Here is a 15,728-nt window from a genome sequence, read left to right on the forward strand (position 1 = left end):
AGACTCAGGGGAAATCTCTGGACCCTCTCCTTCACATTTTGTGAACATAAACCTGCAGCATAAGTAGAATCTGCTGAACAGAAATAGCCAAGACATCCTGGAGAAAGTCTTACCACTTTTCACAAGTTAAAAAGGACATTGGCATAAGGTACAAGAACTTTGTTTTTAGTTACTTCTCCAATTGATTGGAAATGTATGTCTGCACAAAAATTTCTCTGAGTCTTATAGTTTGCATATAGGCTGTCTGTGGTATGGATGTTTCCCTATAAAAGTAGAGTGCGTGCACATTTGTATCATTCCTACCCTTAGTTACTTCACTCCAGTCTTTAGCTCTCAACCCGAAGGCAGCTGCTCCTGCCTCAGGATTTCTGACAGACTCAGGATGTGGTCACCACACTGTGTCTCGCACAGTAATACACGGCTGTGTCCTCAGACTTCAGACTGCTCAGCTCCATGTAGGCTGTGCTGGAAGAGGTGTCTGCAGTGAGGCTGACCCTGTCCTGGAACTTCTGAGCATATTTAGTATTTCCATCCTCTGGATCGATTCGACCAATCCACTCCAGACCCTGTCCAGGGCCCTGTCGCACCCAGTGCATGTAGTAGCCTGTGAAGGCGTAGCCAGAAGCCTTGCAGGAGATCTTCACAGACTCCGTGGGCCTCCTCACCTCAGACCCAGACTGCACCAACTGCACCTGGCCATGGACACCTGTGGAGAGAAGATAGGAGTTGGATGCAGGACCCCTGACAGGCTCTGGTCCCTTCTGTAGCCCTAGGACTGGGTGTCACCTTACTTTTTACAGCTGCCACCAAGAAGAGGATTCTCCAGGTCCAGTCCATGGTGAGAAGCTGTACTCTGGGGATTCTTCAGAAGAGGGTGATGGCTGTGGAACTCTGGGGCACAGATGTACCCATATTTACCTCAGCAGATGCTGGTTCTTTGCATATTCATGAGGCAGAAAACTTCTGAGCTCCAGACCTGATATAGCCTGAGAAGGATAAAGCAGTTACACATGGGCCATGCAGCAATGTGGTGCTGGGGTCTATGCCCTAATCCTGTCTGAGGAAATGCATCTCCTGTCACTTCCTTAAACTCTGTGCATAGCGACCTAGCCTCACTGAGAACCAAGCCACCACAGGAAGGCTCTGCTCTCTGAACCCACCTTGAATGGTTCATAAGACACCTGAACCTCTTCTTGGCCATCAGTGTCTCTGATGCTAAGCAAGTGCATTGATCCCTGTCTGTTTCTGTCAGGTATCAGCATAGCTCACTGTCGACTCGGAGAGAGGAAAATCCCCAGTCACAGATGAGCCCTTCTTCCTGGCTCAGGAGTTCAGGGAACACATAGAGGGAACACTGCTGGAGATATGATGGGTGGCCGTGGGACCGAACAGGACTAAGTTGACAATAAGTGCTCTGGGGCAAACACCACATGTGTTACCTACAGAACCCTGAGAATCTCAAGGGGAGGATCCAAGTAGATACTGTCCAATAAAAATTCCTTTTCTCCAAGAAGGATAAAGTTGTGGAAAAGTCCTTCTCTGAGTATCCGAGCAGGAAATGCTCTGGTTTCATTTCGCAGTGGTCGTTTTTCCCTTCCCCTTCGCAGAGTCCTGAGGGATCTATTTGGAACCTGTCTCCAGGTTTCTTAGTGGTTTTTTTTTTCAATCTGCAATTTCATTGAAATGAAAACATAAAAGTGTTTACTTTTTCAAGAATTTTGTAGATTTGAATATGTGGGTAATAATTTTCTATGTATTCACAGGTTTCAGTAAAATCCAGAAGCACCTTCAGTGGCCAAATATTCACTCTTTCTTATGTCAAGCTTTAAAGATCACTCATTGAAAATGACATTTAGACACTCAAGACTGAGCACACAATGACACTGATGAAGGACATGGAAGGAAACTCGTGAGAATAGATTTAGAGATCTCAGGTGAAGATCTGGCCTCAAGTCGAGTGATGCATATTCTGGAAGATGAGCTCAAGTGAGCTAGAAAGAACAGGGCCATCATTTCATACAGGAATGCTCAGTCATTAAGTACAGGACACATCAGTCATGTTTGGGCTCCAGGTGTGGAGCAGAGCTGTCTGAGGAGGGGGAAATGCATTTGATTCCCAGGATGAGCGTTCATGAAGCCATGGTAACACCTGCAGTGTAGAGGTCTATGTGTGAAGGCTTCTCCTCAGCTCTGACTTCAGGAACTGTAACTCTGTGGGGCCTGAGTGTCCTTCTGCTCACTGTACACACACTTTACAGAAATCCATAAACACATGAATGACATTATGAACTACATTGTTATGTCTGAGTATTCAAGGAAAGTTTGGGAATAGAAATGTGACTGATCAATACAGAATTATAGAGATAAAGAAAATACATAAAGTCAGAGTCTTGGGAATTGGTTAATGGAAATGATTATTATGAAAAAGGAATATTTCATCTGAAATATTGTGCATTACTTTACTGATACATAGGTTGAAACTTGAGAATCATAGAATGAGGAATGAGGAGGGGGAGGAGGAGGAGGAGAGACAACAAAATATCCAAAAGATGAAATGTTACACATCCCTGTTTCTAAGTTCCATAAATAAAGTGCAGTCCCTACTCCTCTTCAGAAATTCTGAACAGAAGAGTTCCCTGAGTCCTTTGACCCTACCCTGAGTCCAGTCAGGCTGTCTCTGTGTCCTGCAGCTCTGAACACAGTGGTCCACATGGTGCTGGTGCTGATCCTGGACAAGGCCTCCTGAACTGGCTACATAAGAGAGAGCTGTGGAGAGGGATGTGGTGGATTTAATTCCCGAATCTAAAACATTTCTTTTAGCATGAAACAAGTCCTTGTCATGATGATAAAATTATCAGATTCATTTTTAGATGATGAAGAGTCGGCATCCAAAAACTCAAAATATACAAGATACTTTGAAGTGCATGCAAGTCATATTTAATCATCTAGGAAAACCCAAGTTTAGGAGCTGAAAAGTAATTGTGTAAATATAAACTTATATGTTTAAATTGAGTTTTAGTCTTTACTTGGAACTTGGTTACTTCCTACGTCGTCTGCAGCGTATGTGCTGCAGGGTCTCCTCAGATGATGTTAAGACAGAGGAAACCACAGGGGCTGACAGGAAGCCCTCACTCAGCTTCCTTCTCTGCACCTGCTCCTAGGACCTTTCCTAGTGTTCAGTGGATCCTTAGCGCCCTCTGCTGTTCGTGGGCGCCCCAAAGGGAGGTTTGTGACTGGCCTGTGTTGATGTTGCCTCTCTGTTCTCAGATTGATAATTTTGTAGATACAGGATGCTCTTGGTTTTGTCTCTGGAGATTCTCAATTGGTCTTTTGTGGAGTTCATTTTTAATTTTTTCCGTTTTTATTATAAGTACAGTTTGCAGCATTAAATGGTTACATTTATTGTGAGGAGTCAGTAAGTGAATATAACCCATTTGATTATTTTTAAATCAAATTCTCTTCCTTTCCCCGTCCCCTCTTCTCCATTTCTCTATCCCTTTCCTTTTTACAAAAGGTGTATGACCTAATTTCCTATTTTCTATATTTTTAGTTTTCTTTTTGTTTAATTTTGTTTCTCAGGTAAGAGAAACGATATGATATTTAAGCTTTTGTGTTTGATTTATTTCACGTACATAACAGAGTATTTATACAGCTATCCTTGGACAGATAACTAATATCAACTAGGTATCAAGATCACAAAAAATTAGATTCCCAACATAAAAGATACAGTAAAGGGCTGGGGATTTAGCTCAGCGGTTCGGTGGCCTGCCTTGCAAGAGCAAGGACCCGAGTTCACTAAAAAAAAAAAAAAAAAAAAAAAAAAAAAAAAGATACAATAAAAATTAGGCAAAAGAAATGAATACACATTACTTAGAAATAGTATGACTGGATAACAAATTCCTGAGTTTAGTGAACATAAAATGAAAATCTTGAGGCAAAATCATTGTTCGAGTGTAATTTTTCTCTTCATTAATAAATAATTATAAAATCTGTAATTATTAATAAACTACTAGAAATTTCCACGTATGGATAGAAAAATGGAAATTTTGGTACAAATCACCAAGAAAAACATATACATATATAGATAAAAAGCACTATAGACAACAGAGAAGAAATATAAAGTATAGAGAAGTTAAAATAAGTCTCCAAATATCCATTGTTTCAAAAATATTTCAGTACATGAATTTGATTCTTTTATACTGGTTTCTCTTAGTATATTGAAAAGAAGTTTCGTGCCATTACCTCTTTGTTTCCATTTGTAAGGGAGAGTCATTTTTGTCTATGAATTGTACTCTGAGTAATGTTTGTATCTTCTTTTAAGGTTACGATACACCATGCATTAACTAATGTTATTCCAAAAATAATCTGTGTTGAAATGTTCATAGAAATAGTGTTTTTAGATTTTCTTTATTAATGTTTACATATATTACATTAAAATAAAAAGATGGAGGCCGGGGATTTAGCTGAATGGCTCTGCCTGCCTACCTCAAAGTGCTAGGATCTGAGTTCGATCCCCAGTACAAAAAAAATTAAATTAAATTAAATTAAAATAAAAAGATAGTAAATTGTAAAATATGTGTCAAATAAATAGGACTAATTTTATCTCCAAATATGTGTTTCCTTTTGTGACAGTCCTTTTTGTCTATAAATTGAACTCTGAATATATTTGTGCCCTTCTCTTAAGATTATGCTACACCATGTACTGATTAATGTTATTTTATAATTTCTAATGAAGTTTACATAGAAAGAGGCTTTTTATATTTTATTCATAAATATATACAAGCATTACATTAAAATAAGAAACATATTGTGAATTACAAAATACAGATCAAGTAAATATATTAAATAAATAGGACTAATTTTATTTTAGAACTATCATGGACAGAAATAAAAGAGGCAGAAGCTACCATGAAATTCAATATTTCAAGCTGTGTTATCTTCTATATTTGAAGAATAGAATCTTTGGTGTAGAAATCAAGTTTTCAGCCAGGCTGGTGGCTCATGACTGTAAAACCCAGAACTCTGAGAGGCTGGGATGGAAGGATGGGAAGCTGAGCCCTGCCTGTGGAATGTAGCAATTTTGTTTAGATGGTCTCAAAATAAAAATAAATTTATAAATGGACTGAAGGTGTAGCTCAGTGGGAAAGCTCTGGGTTCGGTCTTCAGTACTTCAAACAAAACCACACACAAAAAAATAATTTTTCAGTATAAAAGTTTTCAACTGACTTATGTGCAAAGCTATAAAGATACCTTAGTAATACTGTAGAATTTACAAGAACAACAAAAGCTGACACACGGGCAAGATAGTTTTAGCACTTAGAAAATGCTCTGCATCAAAAATAGTATAAATATTGGAATTAAGAATTTCCATGCTTTCGGTTTTCTTTTCTTCTTAGGATTCCTGTCACACTGGACTGAAAACACAGGGAGCCTTCCAAGCCTCACCTTCCCATCACACGTGTGTCCTGTGGTTTCCAAGGTTCCAGCTCATCTCACAGCAGGTAGAATCCAGATTTGGCCACAGCTGATCTTGAGTGGAGCGAGGCCAGACACAGACAGAGCTGAGCCCCAGCGTCCACAGTTCCTGCACACTCTGAACACCTGCCCCATCCTGGGTTGCAGTCAAGGGGGCCCATGCTTCCCTAGGACCGTGATCTTGGAACCCACCACCCACTGCACGTATGGCCTGCATGGGAAGTGGGCAGCTCTGCCTTTGAAAAACTAGGGCTAATGTGTTGTGTGTGTGTGTTTCAGTGTATGTGTTTTAAAACTGCAATACTGAGTGATAGCTTAAAGATACAAATCTCATTGTAAAGTTATTTTCTCTGTATCTTCACCAGTTTTTGTGCTTTATGTTAGCATTTCTCTGTCTCACTCCTCTTGATATTTGTGATGATCCCATGCTGCAGACACTGTCCTGTGATTGCAGGAAGTTGGCTGTTTGCCAGCATCTCATGTCTAACAACTGGATATCACTAAGACGAACCCTTAATTGATACAATCTCAACTGTCTCCAGATACTATCCAAGTTGCTGAAAGGGTGGAAATTTCTAATAATAGGTGAAGGCTACTACAAAGTACACAACTACAAAGTACGCAACTTTGCCAACAACAGTACAAGAGGAGGGTGTGGGGTGGACCAGGACTGGGAAGGACTCAGGAAAGGGAGCTCTTTCTGAGAATGGAGGAGGGTCATTCAGAAAAATACAAAATACATTTCTTAAACCAAAAAACTGACAAAACTAACAGCATTGTGTGGTAAACCTCACTGCAAACAAAGGGGTCATCTACAAATATTATTTTGAAAACAATCTACTGAGACATGGAATGCTAGAAAAATACTAACTTCACAAAGAATTCTGATATTCTGAGACAAGAGAGATCATTAGAATTAATGCCTGGTGCTGGCAAGGGATGTGTGGCATAGACAAAAAAACACATCTCTAAGAGAAGTTGTTCTTGGCCTCCTGTGCACCTGCTCCTTGGGCGGACACTGTGCTGTGTGTCCTGAGCGCCCACTACTGGTCTTGAGCGTCCCTGCAGGGAGGTTTGTGTTTGGACTCACATCGAAGTCCCCTTGCTGTGTCTCTTACACAGTAATACATGGCAGGGTCCTCAGTGGTAACAGAGTTCAGGTGCAGGATGAACTGGTCCTTGGATGGGTCTGTGAGATGCCAACTCAACTCTTGAGGGATGGGTTGTAGTTTTGCTACCATCATAACACACGATTCCAATCTACTCCAGGCCCTTCCCTGAGGCCTGTCAGATCCAATGCGAGCAGTAACCACTGGTTATGAAGGAGAATCCAGAGATTGAGCAGGTGAGGGATAGGGGCTGTGCGAGCTTCACCAGGCCAGGTCTCCACTCCTGCAGCTGCACCTGGGGCAAGACACCTGGGGACAAGGAGCATCACTGTCAGTTACTTGCATTCTCATCCTCCCCCTCGTACCCACGCCAGACATCAGCCACACCTTGTGGAGCTGCCACCAGACAAGAGAAGACCCACAGTCTCATCTTCTTGACCAGACCTCTGTCTTCTCAAGAGACCTCATCCCTGTCTGAGGAGAGAGCTGTGAGTTCCCACAGCCCAAGGGGGGAATTTGAATCCGGAGCTTAAATAATAATTTCCATATGAGGAGTTCTTTTATATGTGATGAAAGATCAAAGTTAGGTTGGCCTCAGACATTCTGTGCACTCTGAGGTATCTATACTCTTAAAGTAGGTGGTATTTAGGTCCGTAATAAGAAAGCAATTGGCCTAACTGGAGTTTGGAAGCTTCTCTAAGGAAGATCTCGGTTTCCTGAGTTATCATCCTGCAAACATCTTTTCCCTTAGGTCCCAGTTCATTCTTCTCAGCTCCTAAGCCCCAGGCCTTGGTTCCTCAGTGCTGGTCCTTGCACACTTCCTGATTTCTCTTCTGATGTCCTGTCTGATGAGCGACTCCCATGTGACACTGGTTATGCCATCCCATCGCTGTTGTTATATGTGGTGCAGCCTGGTTTCTGCTCTAAGAAATGCTGGACCCAAGTCACTCCTATTTCAGATCTAACAAACAGATACTGGAAAACTGGTTTATGTACTGTTATATAAAGTTACAATGATGATTTGAAGCATTTTCTAAAGAGAAGGAGACATTTGATGTAAATGCTCCAATCGTTGTGCTGATCATAACTGATTATTCCTATTTTACATTCAATTTCCTCTATGTCTACAGAAGATATTCCTGAGTTTAACATCCCCACCTCATCATGGATGATAGGTTTAGAAAATCATTCAGAATTATCACCAGGTCTACAGTCATTATGTAAATCTTAACCAGGCACCCACTTGGTCAGATTCTGTCCCATTTCTTTCCCTGCCATCAAACTTAGAATCCTCTGTTGAGACCAACTTGCTACCTCTGCACTCATTTTCAAGTGTGCCCATTCCGTTCCATTGTGGCCTCACAAGGACTGAGGAGGAGCACGACACAGACAGTTCTCCCACAGGGAAGTCTGGCGAGATGAGTAGTTAGTGCTTTTCAAACAAGACTGAACGACTTAACTGATATGATTAGAGACTCACTCTTTATATTAAGGTAACTTCTAAAACTAATCACAATGGTCAGATTCTGCCTTAATTTCTACATCTTTTCAGAGACCTATAGAATGGTTGTTTCTAGGACAACATGAGGGATGCTCCCATGTCTCACCCTTATCTCTCTTCAGAGCACATAAGGAAGACAGCACTAGGATTCTGGCCCAAGAAGCAGCAAAGCTACAGGAGAATATTATGCCTTTGGGGAAGAGAACCTAAGAAGCCCTTGGAGAAACTTGCTCAGAGTGAGGAGATTTCCCAACTTGTCCTGGAGACCCAGGAGGACCAGGACTCATGACCGGCCATGGCAGTCATTTTTTTCCATGGCTTCAAGAGGAGGGGGATGATATCCCAGGCCTCTGTCTCAGGACCACATCTCTAAGGTGGGGTCACTTCTGCAGGTCGTCTGTGGGCAGGGCATGTTTTCTCGATGGGATCTGTGGAGGTGACATCATGCCGGGCTTATTTCCCATTCCCACCTGATGCTCTGGTGTCTTTCACAGCTTCACTTGAAAGTATATCTCAGGTAGGGGAAGTAGGAAGGGTAGGGGAAAGGAAATAAGGGAAAAGAAAAAATACGAAAAAATGAAAAAATGGAAAAAAAGTTTTTGTAAATAGGGAAGGGAGGAGGGGGTGAAGGGAGTACAGGAGTATGGGGAAAAAATGAGAACCAAGACCTGTCATGTAAAGGTAAAAGGTCCCAATGATGAATGTAACCTAAAAAGTACCAGTAAACTCAATGAGGGAAAAAAAAGTATATCTCAGTGCATCTCTGGCAAAGTAATCTAAATTTCTATTTCAGGAATATACAGACTACTCAAAACTGTTAACAGTAGGAAAGGCAGTTTGGCTGTTGAGAATGGGATTATAAGAAAGGGTTACTCTTGTTTGCTCTCCAACAGAGATAACAAGGGGTCACTCACTGGTCTTGCTTTTATCTTAAAACAAAACTCATATTTTCTGGTGATCCCTATGCACAGGAATCATTTTAATGTCTCATCTATATATTAGTAGAAAATTATGCGGTGTGAACTTGTGGATATGCCAAGATCCCTTCAGAATAAGCGAAACAGAGAGGAGATTATGCAAGGTCCCTGGCTAGAACTGTGTCCTGGCAGAAACATACACTGGACCCTTCAGAGCTGAGGTGATTGCTGTTAGTCTATTTGTTCAAATGTTTTGTTTATCTCTGATCTTTCTTTCCTGATTTTTTCCAGGTGCTGTGTGTATTTGTGACAGTGGGGTGTTGAATTCCCCCACTATAATTGTATTGGAGGCTGTCTAACTTTTCATGTCCAATAGGGTTTGCTTTATGATACTGGGAACATCAGAATTTGGTGTAAATATGTTTATAATTGGCTTTGCTTCCTGATTAATTGTTCCTTTAGTATGTGATGACCTTCTTTGACTCTTCTGATCTGTTTTGGCTTAACAGTGACTTTATCTGAATTTCGTATGGGCACTTATTCTTTTTTGCCAGGTTCCTGTTACATGGAATATTGTGCTTCATCTTTGATTTTAAATCCATTCATTTCTCTTTTGACTAAACATATTTGTTGTATACTGCATACTATTGTGCCTTTTAAGTCAATCCAATCTGCCAATCTGTGTCTTTTCATAGAGGGCTGAAGATTATTCACTCTCATAATTGTTACTGGAAAGTATTGACTTATTACTGCCATTGTGTAAGTTTCCTGTTGTTGATTTCCTTTTGTTTTCTGAGCTGCCTGTCTTACCAGGTTCATTTATGCTTTTGACTCAAAGGCACTTTTGCTTCATTGCTTCTTTCTAACATATCTTTGAGAATTTTTCATAATGCTAGTTTGGTGGTCATGAATTTTGAGGTGCTCTAGTCATTGCAATACCATCATTTCCATAAATTTTGAGAGAAGGTTTTGGATGATATAAAAGTTAGGACTGGAAGCTATATTCTATGGCTTGTAATGTTTCACTGCAAGCCCTCCTGGCCTACAAACACTCCTTGTGTTGAGAATTCTGGTGTAATTCTAATGGTTTTAGCTTTATATGTGATTTGTTGCTTTTCTCTAAGAGCTGTCATATTTTTTGTCCCTGTGATGAACTTCTGGCACTTTGAGTATTGTGTGCTGTGGAGAGATTGTCTTTTGGTAGTGGTTATGTGGGGCTCTATATATCTTACTTATCTGTATGCATATTGGGGGAATTTATGCCATTACTGCTGTGAATAGATTTTTAATATCATTTGGGTTGTTTTCTGATTTTTCATTTATTTCAATTACTGTTAAGTTGGTCTTTGCATCTTTTAGCACCTATTGGATTTATTTTTATGTTCTCTCAAGTTTTTTTTAGTAGTTGGTTTTTGGAGGTGTCATTGTATTTTAGACTCAAAATTATGCCCTAGCATTGGTTGGTTTTTTGCCTATATTTTCAACGTAATATTTCATCTCTTGTATTTCTAAGTGAAACCTATTTAACAACTCTGACTTTTTGCTAAGCTGGTAATTCATGGTTTGTATCATTTTGTTTTGCTCAGTTAGCATTTTATTAGTGTCATCTGACAACTTTGATTATTATTTCTAGTCTGTAGTAATGTCTATGATTCAGTAGAGTACCTCTTTCATCTACTTTCCAACCTTCATCATCATATTTTCAAGTTACTAGGCTGAGTGGCTTATGGTATTCTCCCCCTCAGTGCCCACTTGGTTGGCTTTGGGGTAGCTGGAAAACTTGGGAGGCATTTTGTTGCCTTGAATTTCTAATGTTATTATTTTTTGTTTTGTTTTGTGCTGAGGTTTGTGCATGGTTTTAGTGTAAAGAGTATGACCCTATTATATACATTTGTTTTATTGCTTGCATTTAGTGATGTATTTTGAGCATGCATACCTATATTTCCTTACCTCTGCTCCAAGATCTAACCACCTTAGTTAATTTGGGAAGGGAGGATGAAGTGTAGTTGGACAATATCAAATTTTATGGGAATATACCCAAATATTGTTAATGTGCTGAATGTAATCTGTGTGTTGGCATATGTTACACTTAGTATCTAGATGTCCCCCTATAGCCTCATGTATTTGTAGATGGTATTTTCAGAGGTGACTGAATTTGGGGTTTGTGATACTGGGATTAAGAGTTTGTGATAACTAAATGGGTCTATCACAGTTTTGGGTGGGGATAATGAAAGACTCACCTTGGATGTGGGTGGAAACAACCTATAGGGTTGCAGTCAGAATGGTATAAAAACAGAGTGTGGGAAGAAAGGCTTCCTGCTGCTGCTTTCTGCTTCATTGCCTCCTGCCTGCTTTGGCATGGACTATTTCTAATTAAAAGTGCCCCTATACCATGCTATTGGTTCTTGTACCTAGGCAACTATGAACTGAATCCTCAGTGAAAGATAATTTGTAATAAACCTTTCCTCCTTTGAATTTGGGTATTGGTTACTTTGTCTTAGCCATGTTTAATGTAACTAAAATAGCATACAAAGAAAATCTATCAATAGCAACAATTTTGCTCCCTTGGTAATATCAATCAAATCAGCTATAGTGCACAAAATGAATATTAACATATTGTCAGAACCATTTTCATACCACCTCTAACCCTGGGGAAGAAAGCCACAATTATACTATAAACATCACCTTAAGCCATGTATTCATCCATAACTGACATGTACTAAATGTGATGACTCTGTCTCTACTAATGGTCAAAATAAATACAACAGTAAATTTTATAGTTAATTACCCATGTAAAAGCCATAATATTTATACTATTAGCAATAGAGTACATTGGGAACAGGTAGAACAGGAAGAAAACTTGAAACTTTAAAATATACATAAGAGAAGGATGAGGTAGAATTATGGCAAAGGATCCCATTCAGGTGTCAATGGATTCATATAGAATTACATTAATGGAACATAAAAAAAACTGAGAAATATGTGATAAAATGGAGAAAAAATTATATAGAGAATAAAATAAGAGTAAATTTGAAGGGAGGAAAATTCAATGAGCAAAAAAGTAAAAATAAAGAAAAAGGATATAGAGAAAAAGCAACAAGGAAAACTTCTTAAACCCTGATAATTTAGTGAAGAAGAGGAATGGTGTGAACAACATACACTTTAAAAAGAAAAGAAAAGAAATAAATTTCACTGTGATTTTGGATGCCTGGCTTTCTTCAAGGATCCACAATTTGTGGGCAGGACCCATGTGAAGGTGTGTTCTTGTTTATGCTGATAGAAAAAGAATGCAGGCGGACTCCAGATCCGTCCCTGGTTCAGGCTTCAGTAGGCAGCAGGAGTAAAGGGAGGATGCCATTGCTATGATTTCAAATCCAGAGCAACTCAGGCTGTGGGTGTCTTTCCAGCTGAATGCCTGAGCTCAGCAGTGTCTGATGGATGTCATTCACATAGTCACTGTGATAAGATAACACGGGGAGTCCTGTAGAAAAGCCATCCGGTGGCTGCTCTGAGTTTCAGGATCAGACTATCAACCATTCCCCCAAATGGTTTCCAAGCATCACTCTGCATATACATGGTGAGTAATTGTGGTAGAGTCACTCACCAGCAATTGTCCGTGAGGGGAGTCTTGTGGGAGCAGAATCTCACACTGTCCCAGCAAACACTGGTCCCTTCTGTTGCCAAGTTTTTCCCTGAGCTCTCCTGGGAATCACCTCCTCCTTCTTGACAGGTTTAGTCTCCTTCAACCATGAGCCACAGCTAGGGAGAAAAGTTCCCACTGTCTTTTAAATCCTTTGTGTTGTGTTTTGTCTTCTCAATTACTTTGTAGATTTACTTTTCTTTTGCACATCCATCCTGGCTCCTGCAATCTATTTTTACTTTTCTTTTCTTCCCCATGATGTTGTATTCCAATATCTGGGTTCTAAATCTCAGACAAGCTTAATTGTTATTACTCACCTCTCTGCCATTTTTTCAATCCTACTTTCCATATTCTACCACACTGCTCATGGTTATGGATTCTAAAATGGAAAACCCCAAATATTCTTTGTAATATATGTAACAATTTTGTCTATTTTTTCAAGGAAAATGTTTTCCTAGGATAATAAATTTCTCTATAATTTTTATACAAAATAGACTTTTTAATAACTAATATGTTTCACACAGATTATATACTTAAAATATCTAAGAATGTTAAATATTATTCAAGATAAATCATCATGTAAAAGACAGAGTATGACCTCAATGGCAACAGCTTAGAGCAAGTAAATTGTAATTCTGAAATTAAAATAATAAAGGAAAACAATCATGGCAAACATGTATAAAAAATTAGTCCTACAGCAATGACAAGAATATCAAAGTAAATGTGTCTATTGGGCCCAACCCCCATTAGAACTTGTGTGTATTATGTCCTTGTATATTTTGATACAAAATGTGATAGACTGATTGCTTCCTGAGTCTCACTTCATCCAACAATTTGAAGGAAGCAAGCCTTATGGACTTGTGAGCAACAGAGCCTTGCATATGGAAAGTTACACGCATCAGTCATGCCATTTTCAGTATCACAGCACAGGTGTATAATTATTCCTATGAAAATGTGAAGTACCCATCATTTTATCATATTCTTTCTTTTTTATTAAGTTTATTGGTACATTTTAGGTATACAGTGCAGTTACAGTCATCATTGAGATCTTGTACCTTTACATGACAGGTCTTGGTTCTCATTTTTCCCCCCTTCCCCAGCCCTCCCTGCACCCCCCCTACCCTCCCTTGTATACAGTGACGTTGTTTCCATATTTTTTCCTTTTCACATGCTTTTCCTTTTCCCCATTTACATTTCCCCTACCCCTCCCAATTCCTCTACTCTTTTACATCTTTCCTTCCTATTACACAATATCAATTATACATTTTGATCCTTCTTTACACTTTGTTTTTCACACCAGAGAAACTATTTGGTATTTACACTTGTGTGTCTTATTTATGTCACTTAAGAGTATGACCTCACTATGCAATGGATGTATCTTTAAACCATAATGCTAAGTTGTCAATCAAACGTAGAAGTATAAATACTGCACGGTTGTCTAATATGAGAGCAAAAATATACATAATTCAAAAACAAATTATGGCGACTTGGTAAGATACAGAGAATCAGAGTCTGCAGAGATAGCCTTGGGCAAGGGGGTGGGGTGGGATGGGAAGGAGGTGAAGTAAAAATTATCAAGATGAAAAACTCTGTAATAATTCTGCTTGTTAAATTTAATCCTTATTGATTGCAAATGTATGCTAATTAAAAAGCAAAAATACAAAAACATGAAAAGCAGGGGAGTTTATAGCCCATGGAAAGGACCTGATGAGATCTGGAACTAACACAGTTTTGTTGTCCCAAACTGAGAACGTGTGCACTATATGGCACATTTTGTTCTGCAATGAGGTTATCTAAAATGAATCTAGAAAATAATCATATTTTTGGATTTCTAAGTCAAAAATAATCTTACCAGTTATATGAATTTGCAAAATGGAGTCTGTAAACAATCAGAGCCAGAGTCAGAGCACACTTTCACTAGAAACCTGTAATTTTATTCACTGTTCTATACTTGCAGGTTTACTCTTATTCCAGGACACTTGGTCTGCTCAATTCTCCAAGAGTCACTGTGATTGAGAATTGGAGACTCATTTTGACTCATATGCTAAAACTTCAATAATTATCACCTTTGCATAAGAGGAAAACCAGAAAAAAATGTATGTTCTGCATGGAAAATAAGTCCTCAGAGATGAGATTACATCAAAATTGCAGTCCCCACCGCCAGCCAATGGTGATGCCTGCACTGCTTGCAGTGGACCCTGTGCTTAGAGCCAGGAAGGAGCCCAGGACTGACCACATCCCTAGTCCAGCTGACTCCACCTCTCCTCTTGGCTTTTCCCAAACTCAGGGTAACAGAGATGACAACCGATAATTCAACCTGATTGAAGAAGAAACCAACACCCAAGAGGAGAGTTTCACACCAGGGCTATAGTTTTGCCCTACACACAGAGTGACAGCTGGGGAGCTAGGTTTGGAGAGAGGGATTGCTAAATAGAGGCCTCCTAAGGTTCCTCATGAGGCTCAGCATCAGGGCGGGAAGCTCATGGGGCCTGTATTACTCTGTGGGGAGCTAGGTCTGCTGGGTGAAATTGTCAAGAGGGCTGGTTCTGAAGGGGAAAACAATCTAGTGCTATATGAGAGGGGGAAAAAAGACAAGGTGGGAATTTTAATCTCAATCATGCTAAATTTCAAGTTAAAACCGATTAGAAGAGACAAAGAAGAGAATGGTCAGCAAAAAGTAATAATACATACAGATATTCATGCACTGAATACTGAAGCCCCCATATTTCTAAAACAAATTCAATATTTCTGAGCATCAAGGTCAAATAAATATTAGGCCCATCATAATGGGAGATATTAAATTTCATGGAGGTAGATTAACTACCCTAAAACTAATAAAGAAAAATCAGAGATAAACAACACCGTTGAACATATGGACTTCATAGATATCTACAGAGTGTTCAACTATAATTCAAGGGCATACACATTCTCTTCTGCAGCACAGGGTATTTTCTCCAAAATAGATCACTACTAGTTCACAATGCCTGCTTGAATAAACACTCAAGAATCACAAATATCCCACATGTACCATCGGATCATCGTGCAATAAAACTAGAAATCAATTTCCAGAAGAAATAGTGAGAAAT

General features: G+C 39.4%; 1 gene segment (V, D, J or C); it reads right to left on the reverse strand.

Annotated features, from left to right (window-relative positions):
• Positions 1–351: 351 nt before the first annotated feature.
• Positions 352–871, reverse strand: LOC104852959. The segment is given in 2 exon segments: positions 352–706; positions 792–871. Coding segments are annotated over 2 exon segments (375 nt in total).
• Positions 872–15,728: the final 14,857 nt, after the last annotated feature.

Source organism: Fukomys damarensis, unplaced genomic scaffold, assembly GCF_012274545.1.
Source record: "Fukomys damarensis isolate Sample0158 unplaced genomic scaffold, DMR_v1.0_HiC HiC_scaffold_25, whole genome shotgun sequence".
NCBI classification, from domain to species: Eukaryota; Metazoa; Chordata; class Mammalia; order Rodentia; family Bathyergidae; genus Fukomys; species Fukomys damarensis.